This window comes from Perna viridis, chromosome 13 (assembly GCF_037379345.1).
Source record: "Perna viridis isolate PV_CMFRI_1.1 ecotype Kerala chromosome 13, ASM3737934v1, whole genome shotgun sequence".
NCBI lineage: Eukaryota > Metazoa > Mollusca > Bivalvia > Mytilida > Mytilidae > Perna > Perna viridis.
In genome coordinates, this window is record NC_142457.1 from 22757219 (window position 1) to 22781062 (window position 23844).

Sequence of the window (23844 nt, forward strand, 5' to 3'; positions counted from 1 at the left end):
AATATCAAAAATAAAAATATGTAGGCTTTACAACAATGAATCACTTTTTGCATGTTGCTTAGTTGGAGTGCTACTAAGTACAAAAAGCACAACTTTTTTGGAATTTGCCAGGACTAGCTTTATATAAAGAATAATCAAGGGAACCAAGGTTATAGCGGTAATCAAAGGAATGTAATCCAGGGACAAAGGCCAGACATGGAAAACAGACATATGCAACTGAGAACATTACGTAACTAAAATCATACATACAAAGTAACAAAAGCAAATGAGCAACTCGGACTCCACTAAAAACTGGCAGCATGTACCAAGTGCATTGGCAGGGTAAGCGTCTTCTGCTTTTCTAGAAACACCCGCCAGAGTTAAGTTATCAGAGAAACAGAAGTAAACAAATATTTATTTTCGACACTTCAAAGTTCTTGTTTTAATACTGCAATTAAAAGTTAAATAAATGAAGATCTAAGCTGTCCAAATTTTTACCTTAAGGATGTTGACCTAGAGTAAGGGACATATCCCTTGAGATCAGTGATATGTTTGAATCATATTCAATTTCACCAAAGCCTATCTAGCTTTCATTTGAAACAGAATGAAATCAGTCCAAGTTACTTTGATACTTATATGAGATTTGTGTCAAATACTGAATACAAACGTTCCAATGATTTTTTAGAGATGTGTCCCTTACCCTAGGTCTACCTCCTTAAGATTGCTACACTGACTCTGTGGTCTCAGAGTACATATATACTATGTGACATTAAACAACTGTAAAGGGACGCTAATTTGATTCTTTGCAATTAGATATCTTTAGCATTGAAATCTTCAATTAGTGTTGTCTTTCTCATTTTATTCTCTAATAGTAGTAAAAAAGGCTAACATCACTAGTCTGAAAATACTTCATTTATTCATTGAAAATGTGTCGAGTAGAGCGCAGATACAGCTGGTTTTAGGGCAGGTGGGGCATTACAGTTGAAGCCTACACAGCAATATCTACAAGTCATAGGGAACCCAAACGAACCCTGACTCAGCTGGGCGCAAAATAAGTCTTTCGATTGGTCTTGAATGTCACATACTTGTTTAGATACGCATCTGAAAAAAGAATACATATATGTACCACTCTGAACAGCTCTTAAACACTTAAGACAGCCCTTTCAGATAGAGCAAGAATCGTTATTTGATTGATTGCTGGCAATGTTGTTGGATTTTCAAACGACAAGTCGATTGAATATTATCCAAGAAATTTTCAGCTCATTTTTCTTGGTTTGTTGTGGGTATTAATATGTACTTAACAGGGCCGGATCCAGACACCTGAAAAAGGGATGCCAGTCTAGGTTTCTCAGAAATAGGGGTGCTAGGACATTGACATTTTCTGTCAATTTTACGCATCGAAATGACAATTTCTCCAACAAAAAGGGGATGCCAACCCCCTGCACCACCTCATGATCCATCACTGCTGAGTGTTCATATTTTCGGCGTTAGCAATATTCTTAAACACGTATTACCAATATTTGATGATATAGATTAATCGTGTAAAATCAATTATAGTTGCAGATATAAACAATGTTTTCAAAAAGATGGCACTGTCTTAAAAGGCATCGCTTGTTAGCCTCTTTGCTGGCAGAGTCGGATTGAGAAAAATAGATAATCGAAAGTAAAACGTCATAATTATTGCGCAACATTCAGGATATTTGATGAATTTATAATTTGTCCTGTCTAAGGGTCATGCCAAGAACTAGATATTGCGTACATACTTTCTTTCAATAACCCTCTTCACCTTTGCGTTGTCTATTTCATCTATAATGGAGGTCATACAAAAGTCGTCTCCCTTTGAACATGGTATACTAGTCCCTGTCGACGCACACGATGTACCGTTACAGGTAAAACATGAATCTAGAAATACAATCAAGGTGGAAGGCGCTAAAAGCAGTATTTAAATGAATAGTTCAGGTAACAGAACACACAAAATAGCAGAATGTACAGACAATTTAAAAAAAAAACACGACCAACAATCTTTATAAAGGTAGTATCGATGCAGTAGATATTTACAGGTCACACCGATTTTAATCGGATTTGCAATCTCGTCACATGACTGTGTATTCTCCAAAATTGAGTTCTAACACCCTATCCAAAGCATAGGGATTTATTGTTTATTACAGATAAGAGACTACATTCTGATCAATAAAAAATCTGACACGTAAATATGACGATTAACTATTCCTACACTTCAATTAATTTTGGTAATGACGCAAAATAGAAAATTCTGATAAGTATGCGCATATTGATGTACCCAAAAGCAGCTAACTAATTACAAAGCAATTACAAATCAAAAACGAGACATATGCTCTTTTTATGACAAAACACTAGAAATTTCTGTGCGGACTGCCTCTAAACAGCTTTATTTCAACAAAATGAGACCAAATTTTCAGAAATGACCTAACTGTATTGTACTACCTAAAACGTAAAGTGATTTATCTTACGCATCAGTTTAGTTGTAGTTGCTGTGGTAGAAGCTGTTGATGTAAACTGATGAGTTGTTGATTCTGTTGTTGTCGCGGATGACGTCATTAGTGTTGTTGGATTTGTTGTCGATTGTGTTGTAGATGTTGATGTTGTAATTGGTATTGTAGTTTTTGTTGTCGATTGTTTTGTTGTACTTTTGGTCGTTGTAATTGTGTCATTGGTTGGCTGTAGTTGTTTATAATCACACACACAACTACCAGGAGACATGGTGGCAAATCTGGCTAAAAGACAAAATATTGCAACTATATTTGATTTATATCAGATTTAGTCTTATGTATTTGTTTAATATAGTATTCATCTCTAGTGCTTATTGATTACCTGGATTCGAATTAGCACGGTATACAATATAAAACCCTCAAGTTCACAACTAAATGCACCACTCATATAAATCTTATGACTCAGACAGTTAATATATGCTACGATATTTTTCCTCCTAATCTAGTGTCACGTGACACAGCTAATTAAAATAATGTTTGTTTTTTTTTTTATTCAGTCAATGTATTCAAGGATATTATGTTATTTCAGAACAGTGAGAAATAAGCTGTTCTTATTTGTTTAAATGGTCATGTGACATTCATTAATGAGCGATAAAAGGTCGATAGGATATTTCTGATACAACACGGCAATGCTACACAGTAGTTACTCATGATGATGGCCATTGGGAAGTGATATTTTCAGCAGCTCGATCCTTATCAACGTTCTGACAATATTATTGTCCCATGAGTAGTCAACTACTGTATAATTTATCTGCTTTTACCTGCCAATGATCATTATCCTGGTACGGTTATTCGTGTGTTTTCATATATTGCACATCCAAATAGTGTTGGACAATGGTAAGTTAATTCTGAATTGTTTTCTAATGCTAAAGAGATTTCTTGCTTTTTAGGTCTTATTTGCTATTATCAATTTAGATTTGTTAAACTGGTTCCACAATTTTCACTTTTATCAGTTACATATAAACAATCCTGTAGAGAGTGATAGTTTTATTTTTATTCCTATAAGTTAGTCTTGTCATGCATGTGACCCTGGGAATTCAGGAAAATGGTTCCTTAAGTGTAAGTGTTCGTAAAAATCGGACACTTGCATGTCCAAACCCAACCGATTTGACAATAAAACATAGCTTAAGGATGCTTTCTCTATTTGAAAAGGTCTTTTTTTATCTCTGCATCATTGGATTTGCTCAGAAAATTTTCGATATAATCTTATAAAAATGTGGTTTTTGACCGTTATCTGCTCTCTTGAAATGTTTATTTTCAGTGCATTTCAATGTAATTGTAACTCCATGGTCCAATATGATAGGGAAAATTTTGTCTGTTTTCCTTGATTCTATTGGTGAAAATAGTCAAGTTAAACTATCAAATGATGTTTATATACCATGTTTCACTCACAGCCTGATTCTTACAGATACGGACACTTAACTTCAAAATCAAAAGCAAAGAAAGTGATTATTTACATGGCAAGGACTACAAACTTTTCAACAATAACCACTTGTGGTGGTTTATTATTTTTGATAATTTTATTTTCTTATTTTTTTTATAATAACACAAAATTGATACATCTGTCAAACATGCTTTAAAATGGTGTACCCGGAAGTAGTAGTAAACAACATACAAATCGGTGTTCGGTTTGAATACTTTCACCAGAAGAAATGCCGGATCACAAATAAATCGAGATTAATGAGATATACTTCGAGAAGTTATAACAGAAGATGAAGTACAAAGTAAATGTGTTCCATTCAGTCGATACGTAAAGGAAATCAGTGATATGTTTGTTTCATATTCAATTTCAACAAAGCCTATCAAGCTTTCATTTAAAACAGAATGAAATGTCCAAGTTACTTTGATGCTTACATGAGAGTGATTTAAAATAGTGAAAACAAACGTTCCAATAATTTATAAAAGTTGTGTCCCTTACCCTGAACTACCTCCTCAATAACAGTCCATCTTTTTAAAGGAAACTGCTTAATTTTTACATATGCAGTGAAACCTGGTTAATTTAAACCTATTTGTAACTTTAAAATTGGTTTGGTTAATCCGGGCGTTCGTTTTATCGAGGTTCAAGGTACATTTTGACTGATAAAAAGTGATTGTATAAAGTGTCTGGTTTAGGAAGGGTTTTCGGGCTTTTCAGGGTTTATTTTAGACAGGTTGGATTACAATGTTAACATAGAATTGTAGACAATGTAAAGGTTCTACATTAAAATAACGTTTTTGCTGGTAAGTGTTGCTTTGTGAAGATCTTTGGACCATAGACGGTTTAATGAAAATCGTCTATTTATAGCTTCATAAATCCCAAAAGAATTCTTCAAAAAGGCTGAAACAATGCCAATATCAATCTTTGTAATTTATTTTTTTACCAAAAGTGGCCACCCTTGGTGCTATGAAGACAACACGTTCTTCTTGAACAATGTTTTCATATTTGAAAACTGTTCGTTCAATATCTATTACTTGCTCGTGACATTGTCAGAATTATGATTAATAAAGTTGTCACAACAACTTTTAGAATCAACATGATCCAGAAAAGAGCAATGTCCACCATAGAAATGACGTCACTCCAATCTTTGACTTCAATGTTGTCATCTTTTACATCTGACACATTTTTAACGGGTGCGAGTTGATTCTTCCGTCGGCAGGGATAACATTTTAATTTCATGATTCGGACAATAGCTTTAGGGACATCTGATTTACGATTATAAAATCGCAGCTGCAAAGCAGTGATGCATACAATAATTGAGCTAATCCCCAGTTCAAACAGAATATAGAACCCTAGTATTGATCCTTTTGTTTTGGGGAGCTCAGACGAAACTATTGTTAAGAAAACGGCAAACGACAGAAAGACGGCCAAGCTGTAACCCATCTTTTCACCGCTGTCGGCAGGCAAAACAAAGGTGAAAATTGTTAAGATACTTAGAAAAAATACAGGTATGATAATGTTTGCAATATAATTTCCCGGATTTCTCCTAATGTTTATAGTGTAAGTAACGTTAGACTCCCCGTCCAATGATATCCTTTGATTTGATGCACGTGTTGACTCGATCGACCACATGCCATTTTTCTCAATGTCTTCCAACGTCACCTGATCTGACAACAGTTTAAATTCAATATAATTCCCTTTTGTCATCCACATGACAAAGACAAGTTCGCAACTCTGTTCATCAAATGGAAAGTATCTTGTGTTTATAGAACACTTACTTTCAAACACCTCTGATGGTGCCCACGAAACTTCACCATCATGCTGAACCGAAACAAGTATGAAATTATTGCCTAATTCTGACAACTTGGTAAATCCATTCTTCAATACTATATCCGGTTTCCATACTTCATTTTGCGATACCATGAATGATTGTACGCCATTATACATAGATGGTTCCCATATTAGACATTCGTCCTTCCACGAAAGGACGAGATACCCGTTTGTAACTAGTTTCTGATCCTTTTCATTAACTTCATTTATTCCAAGTAATATAAAGTCAATATCCAGTTGTATTACTGTACTCATATTATTTAATGGTCGGATATTCTTGTTGTAATTAGCAAAGAGACCATCCATCAAATTTCCAACATCACTAAAAGACTGGGCTGATATCAGAATAATATGCAACAATATTATTACTATGGTACAAACAATGCTATGTCTTTCCATTTTCAAACGTCAAGCTGTTTCGTTTGAGTAACAGAATACTTTAGCGACGGAGAAGTGTAGATTGAACTACGTGTGCTAGATAATAATGCAGAGTTATTTGTATCTAATATGCATTTATTTTAAGGACACCACTTGCCGGAAACCGAGAAACATACTTAACCATCATTTGATTCTCCCATCGGAACTAATAATAATTAAATATTGACTGCAAGTGACTGATCGAGTATTGACAAATCTAGTACAAAGTTAAACGTTTAGCTAATGTTTCGAATTATCAAAACATACATTTATTAGATAGATAGCAATGATTTACCAAACGTACAATGTACCCAGTGTAATAAATATCGATAATTCAAAGTGTAACATAAATTCGGTAGTTTCACTCACAGACTTTCTCCCGCTAAAAGTCACAACTATGATATCAATTCACCAATCACAGAATTTAAAATTCATGTTGAACATATCGATAAATTATGAAGAAAATCTACACATTATGTATAATAAATAGGATAATCAATTGGTTATCGTGAATAACCAAAATATGATCACTCGTGCCAAGAACGCGTGGGGATTTAACTCGTGTGCGGAGCAAGTTCACTCGTTAAATCGAGGTGTCCTACGTACAACACTCGTGATAATATATTGTTTATTCGCTGTTTCCAATTATTTATCCTATTAATACGTATACTTCTTTGATGGGACTTATGGTATTTGATATTGGTAATGAAACTTATAACATCAGTTTTATTTTTTTTTATGTTCAAGTATTAGATTTACGTACAAGAATGTATCATCTGGCAACTGAAAACATATTTACTAAACAAAGAGTAATTGAACGAACAAAGGTTATAGCGGTAATCAAAAGAATGCAATCCAGGAGCAAAGACCAGACATGGAAAACAGACATACACAACAAAGAACATAAAGTTACTAAAATCATACATACAAAGTAACAAAAGCAAATGAGCAACTTTGACTCCACTAAAAACGAGAGCATGGACCAGGTGCACCAGTAGGGTAAGCAAAAGAAGTGGGAAGTTTCCTCCGCTATTTCATATATTTAGATTAAAATTTATCTTTTTTGTAGATGCATTATAAGTATTTGTTTAAACCCTATATTATATACCCTATATCACACACCTAGACCTACATCGCATACATTATATCGCACCCTTTTACAGACTATACTTGAAATACGGTTAAAATATATGATATAATGAACATGACGTGTTAAAACCTGTATCACATGCTGTATCAACCCTCGACCTGTATCATACCGCTGGCTGGTGAACCTTGGGGTGATATAGGATTCTAGGGTTGATACAGCATATGATACAGATTTGGACATGAAATATTTAATATATAAAGCCTTGTTTAAGAGTAATCAAGGGAACCAAGGTTATAGCGGTAATCAAAAGAATGTAATCCAGGGACAAAGACCAGATATGGAAAAAAGACATACACAACAAAGAACATATAGAAATTAATATCATACATACAAAGTAACAAAAACAAATGAGCAACTCGGACTCAACTAAAAACTGGGAGCATGGACCAGGTGCACCGGTAGGGTTAGCGTCCTCTGCTTTTCTAGAAACACCCGCCGAGCTGCTCATAAAAAGTCAAGTCCGGGGTAGACAAACGAGGAAAGGAAAACTATGACCCGTTGAATAAATCAGTTTTCACAGTGCTGATGGATACAGTATAACGATCCACGAGTTCATGATGACGACCATAAAACTTCTGTAGTGATGACATCAATCTTGTAGCAACATAACCCTGTTTCTGAAGCCTATTTGTTAGAGTTCGGGTGCGATACAAAAAGTCTGCGTAGTTTCGGCAAGCTCTGGCATAACGTATGAGTTGTGATATGAACACTCCATACGCAGGTGCTGAAGGGATGTTGCCACAGATGAAAGGAAAGTTGACAGTTTTGAATGAAAAGTCATTACGTTTGTCATAAAGTTTGGTCAATAGTTTTCCTTTACTATCGATTTCTAAGTGTAGGTCAAGATATGAGGCTGACTTCACAGTGTCTGTAGTATCCTTTATCTCAAGTTCTTTGGGGTAGAGTCAACTTCATAAGAGTAAAGGAAAAGGTCAGAGAGTAAAGGTGCACAATTTACACCCATAGGAATCCCGACCGTTTGTTGAAAAACACGTCCACCACACTGGACAAATATGTTGTCGATTAAAAATTCCAGCATTTTGTAAACATCTTCCTCTGTATATTTGGAAGATGATTTGGAATTATTTCTTACAAAGTATGAGGAATCTCTACCAAGAACTATATATTTGTATCTAGGTGTACCATCTTTTTTGGAAAAACAACGATGTATAATGTTTTTAAGTCGGGATTTTAACTGAGTGTGGGGAATAGAAGTATACAGTATTGAAAAATCATAGGTTTCAATGCTATTATATTCAGAAAATAGTCTTGAACTGATTGTCTCCAAAAGATCTTTCGAATTTTTTAAGATCCACATTGAATTAATACCACTACGGGAGTAACAAGTATTGTGGTAGGACTGTAGACCCTCTTTGACAGTTGTGAGTATAGAAGTTAAAAGTTTTGAAAGAGGTTTGGTGGTACATTTTGCAGATCCAGCTATGAAACGTTGTTTGTATGGATTCTTGTGGAAGTTAGGAATCCAGTACATAGACGGTAAATCACAATCATCGCCCTTGGCAGAGAGACCAAAAGAGGATAGCACAGATTTATGGTTTTCCACAATCTCTTCTTTGGAGAGTGTGGAAGCAGTATATGACTTATCACAGCTATTATTTTCCACGTCTACCTCTGATAATAAACATTGGATGTAAAAGGTTTTGCAGACAAAAACAATGTTGTTTGGGGCTTTGTCTGCTGGTACGACAACATATTTGTCATGTATAGTAGACGATATTTTTGCTACATCGGGGTCTTTGAAGACCGATGTATCTTTGGCACTCATTGACCTACTTAAAACTTTCATTCGTTTCAAAATTAAAGACCTCACGGCCTTTAACCACTCTGACAGTGAATTAAGGTCTTCTTGTTCTCGTTTTGTCCATTTTCTTGCATAGTCCTCCACGGCATCCATAAGAACTTTAAAGTTATAATTCCAATTTATTGAGCGTGGTTCACGGTACTTGGGACTTTAGAAAGGATATTCCGCAGAGATTCGTTTTCGATGATGGTTAAATCTCCTGTAACGACGTGACCAGAAGGATCATATTTGAATGGAGAGTTTTGGCAAGAACCGTCGGGTGGTTTAGCTTTGAAGTCCTCAATCTCGAGGTTCTATTCACCATTTCCATCGAAACTGCCTGTACCAATTCAGGCCAATTGTGGTGTTTTCAAATCTTACGTACTTTAGGTTTGTTATACGGACTTTCCGACTATTCCTTATAAATACAAGTATTGCCTAGAGTTATCAGTTCGGTGATTTTGTTATTGCCTTTTATGCTGCAATCGTTCTATCTAAGCAACTAAAATGTGTTGACTGTATATTTATTGGTGATATACGGTCACTGACTGTAAAAAACACTTTGGCCCCGCCTACTTTCCTACCCTTGCATGAACTACCTGTTTATCGTACCGTCACTATCAGGGGCCACAAGTAGGGAAGAAATGTAACCAACATAAAAAAAAACTTGATTAAAAAATGATAAGGATTGCAATATAAAGAAAATAACTGTTTATTGACTAGAAATAAAAACGATGTATGAATTCGGCACGAATCGAAAAAAAAAAACACTCGGCGAGCCTCGCGTTTTACATCGATTATAAGCCTCATCCGTATATTGTTTATATTTCCGGTCAATATACAATTATGGTCTATTTATTATATAGCCTAGTTGACCTTGTGGACTGAAGCCTTAGTTATGGACGTCAGAGCAGAGAAGTAGTTAAGTGGTTCGAATATGGGGGAGAAATGCAAATCTGTAGCCTTTGATTGATTACATATTTTTAAAGATATTTTGTTTATAATAAAGGTTTAAAATAGTTTGAAGGTATGCTCAGAAAATAAACTTGCAGTTTAAAGTCGTTTGTTGTAGCAGAATTTTTTTTATTTTGTGTAAATTGAATTAAAGACCGATCGCAGACTCTTTGTACCACTGCAATGTTGTTATAGACCCTTTACTACGGTAATTATAGTCATGTCAAATGGTGCTTGATTTTTTATAAGCAAGGGGAAAGAAATACAGTATGGAAAATTTCTACGCAACTATTCATTTTCTTGATTGTTCTGGTTGTTTTTTAATTATAAGAATAAGATTGTCAAAGATGACAAGTAATAATACTGTGACATCTGTCGGAAATTCCGAAAATCTGTCTAAAACAATTTTAAAGTTCATTTTATATCAATTAAATGTACTTTGATCCTTGGTAAACCGAACACCTGTATAAATCAACAGTCTTAATTAAAGTCTAAAAGTGGTTCAGTTTAGGTTTAGAAAGGCTTCACTGTATTAGCAATTAAAGTATTCTTTGTATTCAAAAAGACAAGTAAGAGTACATGTGTCATTCCATAGAAATGAATATAGTTCCGTAAAAAATTATTTAAACTGACAAATCGTTTCTCCAAGCAATGATTGGCAAAACTGCGTTCCATAGAAAGCACTCATTAGCTTATATTAGTCAATAGTAGAATGGATTTCTGTTAATCGCATAGACTATATGTCAGAAAAAAAATACGCAATTTACAGAAATTATCATTTCAAGGAAAAATACCTTATACAATGACATTCATATTCTTTTATCTTATTTAACTAGATTTCTACCATAGTGTCTAGTTAACAGAAAGAGAAAAATATTGTTGTAAAAACAAATTTCTTTAGAAAACTGAGATTTAACGATGCATTGTTGTTTTACGCATTTAGGTACATTTTTAGTACATTTTGAAAAATATATAATTTTCAAATTTTTGGTATTCTGTTACGCAAATCAGAGGAATTTTTTAGATGGATAAGATAGGAACTGTTTTTTTGTTCTTTGAGTTTCTATGCAATTAACAGGAGTATACAATAGACAGGTATTCGATTAAGGTTCCACTACATAGATAGGTCGCTGTATATAACTTTAGGCCAATTTGTGGAAATTAAGCTATACTGAGACATTTAAACAAGCAAATCCAACATTTGTTTTTCATGTAAAGAGTACATATTTTTTCAAAACCTTACATTATGAAGGTCCATAAAAGACGGATATTCTTTTCTTTTACGTCAAGAAAATCTGTAGCAATGGTAAAATAATAAAAATATATATATATCAGTTTTCATAACATATGTTGATTGCCTTCCCAAAATTAGTTGTCAAAAACAGTTTTTTTCTAAAATATCAGGCACCTGAAATCTGCCAGAAGTTTTACAAAATTAGACCGGGTCAGTTTTGTGTACGAAACAGTGCACCTCAATCCCATAGTAAAATTAAAGTGGAATCCACTGTACAAGTAGTTTCATTCACAAAGAGTCAACGAAGTTATAAAAAAGACGTCATTGTATAACAGAAACTAAAACTTCATTCGATTTTACAAACAAGAGGCTCCCAGGGGCCTGAATCGCTCTGTCTTTCAATGGCAATAAATTAACAAGAAGTTGTTTAACAATTTTGACTCAAGAAGACTTTGGTAGGACTTATCATAAGGACCATTACATGGCTTAACAGATCAAAATGAAAATTTGACCACAGATAGATCTCATTATGCTGAACTCTTTTACCCCATGTCAGAATTTGGCTAAACATATGGTTTTGGAGATATATGTGAAAAACTACATTCTGACCCCTATGTCTATTTTCAGTAACGGCGACCATGTTTTTTTGACGAATCAAAAATCTAAATACAAATTTTGTGCAAGATACACTAATAAACATATGTGCAAAGTTTCATATAATTCCGCTCTGTAGTTTCAGAGGAGACGATTTTTGAAAAATTGTTAACGGACGACGACGGCGGACAGACGACGGACGCCAATTGATGGCAATAGCCCACATGGACTTCGACCAGGTGAGCTAAAAAGAAGCGTAAGTGTAAAAAAGTTGAAAGAGTAATCAAGGGAACCAAGGTTATAGCGGTAATCAAATGAATGTAATCCAGGGACAAAGACCAGACATGGAAAACAGACATACACAAGAAAGAATATAAAGTAACTAAAATCATACATACAAAGTATCAAAAGTAAATGAGTAACTAGGACTCCACTAAACACTGGGAGCATGGACCAGGTGCACCGGTAGGGTAAGCGTCCTCTGCTTTTCTAGAAACACCCGCCGAGCTGCTCATAAAAAGTCCGGGGTAGACAAACGAGGAAAGGAAAACTATGACCCGTTGAATAAATCAGTTTTCATAGTGCTGATGGATACACCATAACGATCCACAAGTTCATGATGACGACCATAAAACTTCTGTAGCGATGACATCAATCTTGTAGCAACATAACCCTGTTTCTGAAGCCTATTTGTTAGAGTTCGAGTGCGATACAAAAAGTCTGCGTAGTTTCGGCAAGCTCTGGCATAACGTATGAGTTGTGATATGAACACTCCATACGCAGGTGCTGAAGGGATGTTGCCACAGTTGAAAGGAAAGTTGACAATTTTGAATGAAAAGTCATTACGTTTGTCATAAAGTTTGGTCGATAGTTTTCCTTTACTATCAATTTCTAAGTGTAGGTCAAGATATGAGGCTGACTTCACAGTGTCTGTAGTATCCTTTATCTCAAGTTCTTTGGGGTAGATGCGATGTATCAAATCCCCGAAAAAGTCTGCATAGTTTCGGCAAGCTTTGGCATAACGTACGAGTTGTGATATGAACACTCCATACGCAGGAGCCGAAGGAGCCGAAGAAGTAACTAAATAGAAGAAAGAAGCATTGTGACGTCTTTCTTACGGCACTTTACATACATCAAAATTAGTCCTCTGTCGATTTGAAAAATTAACTTACCGAACATTTCATTAATAAGATACGTTCTGCAAGTTCGATGTGTATCAGCAAGGTGGCGCCATACTATTTAAATGAAAAAAGTTAGAAAGGTGACTACTATTTAGATGAATGAAAACGAAATCAAATGCAAGATTAAGATCTTAAGTATTTGCTATAGTTATCGAGCGAAGAAAATAAATTTGCATTTTGGTTCAACAACTAGCATCCCGTTCTTTGAACTCGGGTGAAATACTTAACACTGGAACATACATGTAATAGCATATGAAACTATCCGAATGAAAATTATTTTGAAAAAATCAACCGATTTAGCGTTTAATCTATTTCATCAATTATGTCCACAAATGGTATATATAACTGATGATTCTTAATAAGTTGAATATGTTTGGAGTAACGACACGAGCATTGATCCCAAACCCATTCAAATGCATAGAAAATGATTTTAATTAGGAAAAGACTATAAACTTGTCAACGATCGAAGCCTCTTAAGAGTTAATACGATAAATAATTACAAATATGACTCTTGCCTATTTCTACACTATAATAAGTTTGGTAATAATATAAAATAGAAAAGAAAATTCTAAAACTATGCGCCATATTATTATTCAAAGAGCAAGAAGGAGCAAACTGAATACACATCGTTTTTTCGATTTTGAATGCTATTCAAATGCATTTCACCTAACTACACATATGATAATCATATGGTGCTTGATTCATATGATATTTAACATATTATAGTCATATGATTATCATATGATTCTCAGAAGTTAATCTTTCCATGAAAACATACGATAATCATATAATAATAAAAAATGTACCACATATGACTATTACATTGTGTGCGATTCATATGATAATTATGTGATACAAACCATATGCACTTTTGCCTGTGTAAACTTAACAAAAAATTGAACATTTGTTTACAAGAAAACTTACCATACCAATGCGAGTGACATACGTCATTTTGCAACGTGGAATGCAGGACTAAATAAAAACAAAAACAGCTCTTATTTAATTAAAATGGAAGTTTAGGGCATACTACAGTGTGAATTAAGGTACAAAAAATCATATTAAATTGATCGTACTGAATTTGAAATCATTAATTCGTTTATTGTGAAATATGCCATAGATATAAGAATAAATACGTTTCTTTCCTATGCAGTGTAAACTGCTTATATTGAACTGAATGGATTGACGCACAAATTTTGATATAATTATGTCATCAAATCAAATGACAGTGTTTTGACAAAACAATGTCGGCATTATGGCAACAAAATGTATTAGTCCAAAAACCTGTCCATCCAGGGGAATTCTGTTCACAAGCTGGTAGGATTGACGTGTCTGTAAAATTAACACACAAGAGAGGTTAACTTACAGTGTAATTTTGGTATCAATTGAAAATGAGCTTGATATTTTCGTAATTATTAAATTGGTGTTTATGATGATAGATATTACGACGTATTTCTGTGACATATGGATTCAACTTTTGCAGGCTTTTGCTTAAGCATTACCGTCGAACTGAAGAAAAAATAACAACTGAAATATGCCTGTCCAAATTTAACAAAATCGTTGTGTCGAAATGTGTTCTGAAACATTTACCCACACAGCATGTCTAGCTTCCGCTATGGTTGAATAACTAAAGGAAACGCTTATTGGAAATGTGACAATGTGCATTTTTACACTTCAGCTCATCATGGAATAAAAGCACGAAGTAAATTCTGGGACGAACTTCCGATACTATTTAACGCACATACACATCTGCATACAAGTTAGATAATTGCGGTATTGCTCCCCTGAAATAAGGAGTGCAAAAAAAATCATAGACACTTGCGTAAGCGTTTTTTAATTGGCCTGTTCCATACATCATTTACTCTGAGCTAAATAACACACACCTCGCTTTCTTATGGATCGTCCAAAAACATCCTGTCCAGAAATACGGCAATCACATGCAAAATTGTCATTCGTTTTATCTGCAATATAAATAAGGCTTTTTGATTATGTAATGAGTGTTCATTGTTATTTTTCTAATGTACTGAACAAAGGTAGAGTGGTATACTTGTATGATACTAGTATTCCCTTTAGGGCTAGCCGAGAACTTTCGTTTAGCTATGAATTTAAAAGTTTCTTCTGAAAGCAATATTGTTGCCGAATAAACGATTTGTGTAAAGAAGAGCATATGTTCAAAACATTCCTCCCTATTTTTATGTGTTTTTTTTTTGTTTTTATTTTTTTTTTTTTTCATAGCATTTTGTTTCATCAGAGTGGTTATTTTACGAACGTGGATTAAATTTAAAAGCTGAATATAGATATTTTTATTATTAGTATTATTGTTATGATCTCCCACTAGTTTTAAGGGATAATAAGTTATTTTGCTATTAAATTATTTTTTACTTCTCCTTTTGACTTTTGCCTAGAGTATATCAGTTCGGTAATTTTGTTATTACCTTTCATTGTTCACGCAATTTAAATATTATTAAAAAATGGTTTCTGTAGTAATACAAACCTAGCATGTAGTTTATGATCCAATCCTGACATCGTACTGGTTGTGTGGCAAGGTATTTCCATGCTAAAAGAAAGACAAGAAAGATGACCGAAAATATGCTGTTCATGCTTCACACATGTCAATTAATGGGACATAAAATACTTACATTTTTTAACAGAAAAGATATATTTTAGTCAAGCAAATGTTAAAATCACTGCATGTGGTGTAGAATTTCAAGATTGCAAAGGGTTATTATTCTTAGTGCTAATATCTTTGTCTTGCATTTACATCAAAATTTCGTTTTTTTTTTCAGATACTATGAGATCAAATGAAAACAAATACTAGCACAAGAATACAAACCCAATATCAATTAAATGTTAGATTAACGGATGCTGCGGATTTCTTCTGACTTAAACTTACCACCAAAATGGGTATCACAACTTTGTTGATTGAGTCCGTACAACTGCAATCCTAAGATAGAAAATCATGTTCATGATTTCAAATACTATCGCTCAGGAATTATTGCGTAAATGAAATTGAAGCCGACACGTTTGCAGGTCGCAAATTTGTTTCGTAACGAAAAATATACCAATATTTTCTGAGTAAATGGTATGGTAGTATTTGTTAAACAAAATGGTAAATGTTAAGTTAATATCACCATTTCTTAAAAGACATAAATCATTTTCCTACAAAATGATATTGAAATACACGCAACAAAATCGTCCTTTAACATCAAGATGCTTAAGATTTTTAATTTGTAAAGCATGTCACTATAGACACCCATAGCTTGGTTTTACGTCTACCTGGATGGACAACCAATCGCTTATAACATTTACCGGGATTTAATCACGAGCTTTGTTTCTTCGGTTTTTTTTTGTTTGTTTGTTTGTTTTTTTTTTTTTTTTTTTGTTTTTTTGTTTTTTTTGTTTTTTTTTCTGAATTTTCCTCCTATTTTTATGCTTCGTTATTTTTTGTCGATATTTACTGGTGTCGACAGCATTCGTTTAATATAGATTTAGGACAAATAAATTAAGACTTAGTTATAACACTGATATCACTTATGTAATAACTTACTTCTGAATCCCGAATAGTTATTACATTCAGATGGAACTGAAAAATAATATCTTATCTTATATTCAATGATACATACATTTAGATGAAAGTAATCAAAATATCTACACCCAAACCTGCCTTAAATGACTTTTCAAGAGAGACCAAAATTGTGATCAGTCACATTAGCTATGTGGTCTTAACACAAAGGATAGATTTACATAGAATTCAATACATAATCACAGTCCTGGATGTGGATACGATTAATATGTACTGATGACAACGAATGTGTATTTGAACTTCGGGAACACCCATCACGCGCAATTAAGGGAGCTGTGAAAAGAATCATATTTGAAAAAAAGCTTCACAATAAACTAGAAACTGTCAGCTAAGTTCACTAAAGAATATCCCCACTCCTTATCCCCATAAACCTATGAACAAATTATAAAGGATGCTGTCAAACGGTAAATCAATGTGGCATACCTATATAAAGTTTCTTTCAAATTATCAAGTGGTTGTAATAAGTAATTGCAGAGAAAACTGTATCGCAAAAGTTGTGAACGGACAGACGGACACTATGATCACTCTATACATGTACATACCCTAAATGATGGTGTGAACCAAATCAATGGTAGACTATTTTCGGTCTGGTTAGAACAACAAACATTGTATATTATTTTGTCACAACCCCAAAGTTTATTCATTTGTTGTATTTTTTTTTTAATTCTAATATTTGTGTTTGGGTGTTCTATTAGCTAACAAAACATATTCGTTTTATGTCACTTACCATTTGATAGTCCAAAGTTTGGATAGCAAAAGCATTTATCATTCTCATATTGTTCATAACTACCGTTGAAGATCTCTGTACAAAGAAATAACAAAATATATCTACATACACAGTTTCATTTTGGAGGTCCCTCTTAAAATATTTACTCTAGACATAATGTTTAATTATTAACGTTTCTCTAAATTTATATAAAAAAAGAAATCAACTTTAAATTACTTTTAAACTGCTATCTAACCACGTTTCAGCTGGCATAAGGTCATATTTGGTCAAAAATAACATTTAATTTCACAAAACGAATTAGTCCAAATACCTAACTCTATACAAGATCATGATGTCTATACTTTTAAGAAAAACGTTCTAAAAAACTCTTTGGACTGCTTAGTTTTTCAGGATTATGATTTCATGTTAAAATTTTCATATAATAAATGAGTTACCTGCAATCTTATTAATGATTTTAGATTGGCATTCTATAGGTTGTCCTTCAACGTAGATATCAGTTGGACAGCTCTCAAGGCTACGCCATACTGAAATATTTGATTAATTGATTGATTGATTAATTGAAGGCACATACTGATTGAATTTCAGGACAGGAGCATGCTTTAAATCGATAAGGCTCTGCTTTGTCCTGGTCCGATACGTTGTTCCGTGATTTAAATTACAAGCTTATGGAAGCAAGAGTACGCAGGTGGGCATTAAATCCCAATCGGAGATATTTTTCTTCTCTGAGCCACCCAATCGTCACTATACGGGAAGAATTTCCTATGATTCGGTCTGAAAGGCCTTGCAAGGCTGATTTAAAAGCATCCATCTGTAAAGTTATACAGATCTTTGTTCTCTGTATACTGAATTTTATTTGCATGATCAGAAATAGAAATTGACGTTAAAATTACCCATCTCATGGACCGTGCATGTGTCGTGCTCGTACAGATCTTTCAAATCTGTGAATAAAAATTTATATGATGGTAATTTTATTTCTTGATTAAAAAATTATTACAATAATACTCTACGTGATTCTGGTTTTAAGGATAGACAAATTCGTTCAATGATCCTATTTATCGTTAACTTTTGGCGCCAAAAATGTTGAATACGGTTGTAATTGTTCTTAAAACCATTTTATGTTTTAACCATTGATCCCTTAGAATTGAAGCGACTATAATTTTTCACATTTGTTACAAATGTTTGTAATAATAACGGAGAAGGAATTCCTTTTATGTTATTCAATTTTAGACCCTTAACTTACAATCGACGTTTATGAGCTAACTAATACAAACGCATTATTCGTTTCATATACTTATTTCTGTAAATGTTCATGAAATCTTTCTTACCTCGACAGCCTTTATAACTGAAGCATTCTAAAAGAAAACTTAAATTTATTTGCAGATAATTATTTAAAAAACCACAAATGTAGATATGAGAAATGATACATATTACGTTTATTGTTTAAATGATAAGCAAAACAAGGTGTCAGAAAGGATATGATCCGCTCTTTCACTGATTTTGTTTATTTAATTCTATTTAAATTATTGTTTTATTGTACACATCAGTGCATCTATATTTTATATTAAGACGTGTTTTTTTTTCTCAACACGCAACTGACACCACATCTCCTCGGTGCTTTTTGCAGTTATAATATATATTACGTTAAACTTTAATTTTATGTGTGTTTCTATTCTGGTTCTGGCTTACTGAACAAAAGTAATGTAGCTGTTGTTTACGTACCTACAGGTATTCCGCTTAAAACCCTTTGAGGAGTTGAGCCTGGTGATATAACACAATGTACATCATAAATTTAATTACACACATTTATTCCTCAGAACCGTTATTGTTTTCAGTTTTGAAAAAGTGGTTTGATAAAGTTAGCGTTTCACACTTCGGTATTGCCACTTTGTGCATCAAAACCTTCTTGACATTTTAAGTAGCTTTTTTATACGGCATTATATTATAAGTATACTTTTTTTTGCAATTACATTAGATGTAATCAAAGTAAACTAATATAAATTCAATGAAATAATGGATAACCTTGTGATACTCCTTTTTCTGTCCAATCATGGGATTTGCAGCCACAGTATTGTGAAATCATACTTCCCTGTCCATATCGATCTATTGAAAAGAATAGAATGTAAAAATTACACAAAATTACATCGAAGGATTTGGCGCTCTTTTTTATTTATAAACACGTGCCGACAAATCTTATTATTCCAAAGTGTCGTTATTTATCAAAAATTACATATGAGAATGAGGAAATACAAAGTAATTATTAAAACAAGATAATAATAGATACATTTAATCTTAACAAACAATCAAGTCACTTGTTTTATTATTTGCATGCTTTTCTACATAATATACCGGTTCTCCTAGGATTCAGGCAGTATAAAATTTGTCAGAAAAAAACACACTACATTGCTAGTGCAAAGTTGCACCGTTACGACGAAGATATAGGGGTTTATTCTTTTCCAAGTTAGCTTAACTTACATGAGAGAACATCGATGATATTTTTCCTACACTGCCAGTTGATTTTGCTCAGCTCATTCAAATGAAACCACACTAAAAATGTAAGTTAAAGTGAAGAACTTTAGCTATTTATCCGAGAAAGTGTAGCGTGAATAAAAAAAATACTACATGCATTTTATACAGATTATCAGCTAATATGGGGCAGGTACTTATTTCATCGGGCTCTGAATGCTTTAAATTTAAATTAAATCGAAAATTACAAACATTACCATTATTACAGCTTCATTTTCTATCATTTTCATATCACATAAATCTAACATGTATATGTTACAGGGCAGAATTAAATCCAGTGGGTTCCGGAATCCCTCTAGGGCAAACTTGAATTTCAATTTCTCTAATGACAAATTGAAATTCTAATTTACCCTGCATTTTAACCAGTGCAAATTAAAATTCTTATTGTCCTAGGAGAATTAGAATTCCAATTTTTACAGATCCTACTAGTTTGGAAATATCAAATATAAAAACTAGAAAGTTTTGTATGTGCTTTGGACAATTTCCTTGAGAATTAAAATACTTTTTTTCTATTATTTTATTTCCTTTTTCAAAATTTTACAAAAAAAGTTAGACAATCAAATTAAAGTATTATGTGTATTTCATTATCTAAACGTTTTTAACAAAAATATCCCAATTTGCTCTAGGAGGATTCCCGATCCTACTGGATTCCATTTTACCCTGTTTTATATACCTTAACTTTTGGATGTAAATCATACAATGAGTATTTGCATTTCATCATCTACTTATATACTTTCGTTTTTTGTAACAAAACTGCGCCTTTAATAAACAAATTTTGGTTAAATAACAAAATGGTCACCAGAATCAGAGAAAAAAACAATGAAATAATTGTGATCGTATCGTATTCAAAATTACCGATGTGATGAGGCTCGCATGCATCCAATCCTTTAAGATTATACAGATCTGAAAATATAAGGTCACATTTTTGAGAATCGAATCATCTAAAGCTAATATGGCATTTGAAACTAAACAATGTTTTAAGAGGTTGTCCGTGTGAAAATAATGCCGTTCTTATGATATGAGTGGCACAGGGTAAATTTTATCCCACTTAATGTTTCTTCAAATATTATAAAGTTTGATTTGAAAAAAAATGTGTCGTGTGCCACACATTGCTGGTTTTTTTTGGTTTTTTTTTTTTTTTGGTGCTAAATTGAACTAAAATACATATAATACTTATATTGACGAATCATGACAAAGATCACATTCTAAACAATCTTACGTTTAAAATGTTCGAGGTTGGAACATGTTGGAGCTGCAGTTGCTGGTGGTCCTACAAATCAAAATTATTTTTATAAAAAATCAAATTAAACATCTAAAAGCTTTAAAAATAATGTTAAAGGGGAAATAAGCTGATTGCTAACTTATTATTGAGGATCCCATATAAATGGTCCGTTTTTTATTGATAAACGAGCAAATTGAAAGACTGATCACAACAAAAATTATGTTTTTTTTTGTTTGTTTTTTTTGTTTGTTTTTTTTTAAGTAAGAAACATATATTCCAGACATATATGTGCAAGTCATAATTATGAGAAAAAGTTAGTTAATCTGAAACAATGAATCCACCGTATTGATACACAAAATGCTTACCTGCTGTGATATGATGCCACGAATCATCAGCGCCAACTGTATCAAAATAAAAAGAATGGATAATAATTAATATCAAATCTTTAGATAAAATAAAATACTTAAATTCTAAAAGCAAACAATTGATCAGTTGATAAGAAGGAATGAACGCATTATTTGTATGGCAACATTTTTAAAAAAATGGCTGTTTAGTATATAAGCCAAAAACAGAAACCATGCATGCCTAGGCAATAGAAAATTTTATAACGTGTTCAGCATGTAAATTGTAAGAGGCATATCTTTACGAATGGTGTAAAGACGTTTTGATACCGATTTGATTCTGAAGAGTCAATCATTTTGTAACAACCACGCTTTTTTGTACCGTGAAAAATTATATTTTGGTCTCTATACTTAGAGAGTTGGCTCCATTTAATAACCAACTATCTTCGCCCTCAATTGACTCTGTGAATACTTTACCTATATATAAACCTTCACATTTTTCAAAGTTGTTGGTCTGGAACAAAGACTCCGATTATTAATCCGTGAAAAATGGGATTAATAATTGAGGAATTATAACAAGATCTGTATTTTTTTTGGAGGCGAATGGATGCAATTGCTATGATTAAAACTCACATTATCAAGATTTCTGTTTTGTTTTGCAATGTTTTATTTGTGGTGTTCTATCAGTTTTCGTTTTCTTTTTCAGGTCATTTCATGCAGTTATTATCACAGAGTACTCACCGTGTAATGAAATAGTAATCAACGCAACGACGAAGCATGCAATATCTCCTGTTAAAACCAAAACAGTTCAACTGTAACAATCATAAAAGTGAGTACGTTAAATAAATAATTTCTACAGTCGTTATATAGGTTTCAAAATACCTGAAACACTGAGGCTATTCATTCCTTGCATATAGTAGAACCTTTTAGTGATAGATTTGGTTATTTATTTCGATAATTTTGGTTTTGAGTACCTCTGTATACAATAAGTTTTTGTATTGAGATTTTCCTATATATTCGATTCTAATGCTGCCGATGAAAGGTTACTCCTTGAAACACGTGTACAGCATATCGAAATGAGCAATATGATTGATATTTTTGTGTTCAGTAATATTATTCAGACTGCTTATTTATAGAAATGTAAAAGTTGAGATCTTTTAAGAAATAAACTTAACATTACATCAGAGGGTCTTTTTTTTAAAGTGGAGAGGTCTATACTTTAGAATCTTCTCAAGTTTGTCAAGTTTGAATGTTTAATGTTTAATGCTGCTTTCCCGTTTGTAGACCTCTAAATAACCACTCATTTCGATCCGGAATTCGCTTGGAACTGATGTGGAAGCTTTTTGGACTAATTGCAAGATGGAAGTAACTTTACTGTTGCAATTATAATTAAATTGTATTACATGCAATAAAGAATAACTGTAAGGATTAATTTGAAGAGACCGAATTGTGAAACCTTGGCCAAAAAAAGCTATTAGCGTTCACAGAATGGTTTAATAACTCCAAGCATCAATATATGTATGTCAACGGTAGTTCATAAGTTTGTTGAAATGGTAATACACATCAACACAAGTGTACATGCCATCGATATAATGTTTTGTCGTAGAGAAGCAGTTGACATTTCGGAGTATATATGGATCCCGGATTTGGCTTTCTATTTAGATTTGTTTAGTTACTTAGTAGTGTGATTACTTTTCTAAGATTGTATTTTTGTATTTGGATCATCTTATGTATTTTGTGCTAATCCTATTATATGAGAAACCTCTTGAAACCAGTGTACAGCATACCAAATTTTGCAAAATGTAAGAATGGTATTTCGTAGCAAATTGTATCAATAATACTGTGAAGATACTTTCATTCGTGTGTATCAATTTTCGTGGCAAGTAAAAAATTCGCCAGTTCATTGACATTTAAAAGCAAATTTTACATGTTGCTTAATTTTCGACTTTGTGTCGTGACCGCATTAAGAAAGTCAAAAACCACGAAAATTGGTGCCCTACGAACAACAGTTCAATCACAGTTCGGCATTATAACATACTTAACTGTAACATTGGTATGTACTGGTCCTACCTTTATCCTGATAAGGAATAAGAATAATTAGAGATAAGGAGTCAATATTCATGACGTTTGTTTTAACTTCATTTTACCGCCAATTTTCCTATTGTTGCATTGTTCAATGCAGTTCTAGAATCTGTAAGGATCAGGCAAAATTGATAATTTAAATAACGAATGGTACTCGGAAAAAAACACACGAATTCAACGATGTGGACACATGGAATAAAAGTGCTTGTGGTTTTTTTTCAACTATGACTCAGACAAGTGAGTTGTCTCTCTTTGATGAAATTGCTGTGCCATTTCTGCACTTC

At 33.1% G+C, this 23844-nt stretch overlaps 2 protein-coding genes across 5 annotated transcripts; both read right to left on the bottom strand.

Moving 5' to 3' along the window:
• Positions 1-876: 876 nt before the first annotated feature.
• Positions 877-23615, bottom strand: LOC148600018 (uncharacterized). 4 transcript variants are annotated; one of them, XM_088558727.1, is made up of 22 exons: positions 23522-23615; positions 22220-22267; positions 21503-21538; positions 21135-21185; positions 20771-20818; positions 19865-19936; positions 19412-19492; positions 19112-19150; positions 18718-18744; positions 18283-18330; positions 17827-17916; positions 17393-17467; positions 16630-16665; positions 15976-16026; positions 15577-15639; positions 14966-15043; positions 14367-14414; positions 14010-14057; positions 13077-13139; positions 2469-2732; positions 1743-1881; positions 877-1080 (listed from the first exon to the last, which is right to left on the bottom strand). In XM_088558727.1, exons 1-22 carry the CDS (start codon positions 23598-23600, stop codon positions 897-899), a joined length of 1668 nt encoding a protein of 555 aa, XP_088414853.1. In that variant the 5' UTR covers positions 23601-23615; the 3' UTR covers positions 877-896. The 4 variants fall into 4 exon arrangements, with proteins under 4 accessions (XP_088414853.1, XP_088414854.1, XP_088414855.1 ...); XM_088558728.1 differs by having other exon boundaries at positions 23517-23556; XM_088558729.1 differs by lacking the exons at positions 21135-21185; positions 21503-21538.
• Positions 4945-6153, bottom strand: LOC148600019 (neuronal acetylcholine receptor subunit alpha-6-like). Its single transcript, XM_088557133.1, has one exon. The coding sequence runs from the start codon at positions 6151-6153 to the stop codon at positions 4945-4947; it is 1209 nt and encodes a 402-aa protein (XP_088413259.1).
• Positions 23616-23844: the final 229 nt, after the last annotated feature.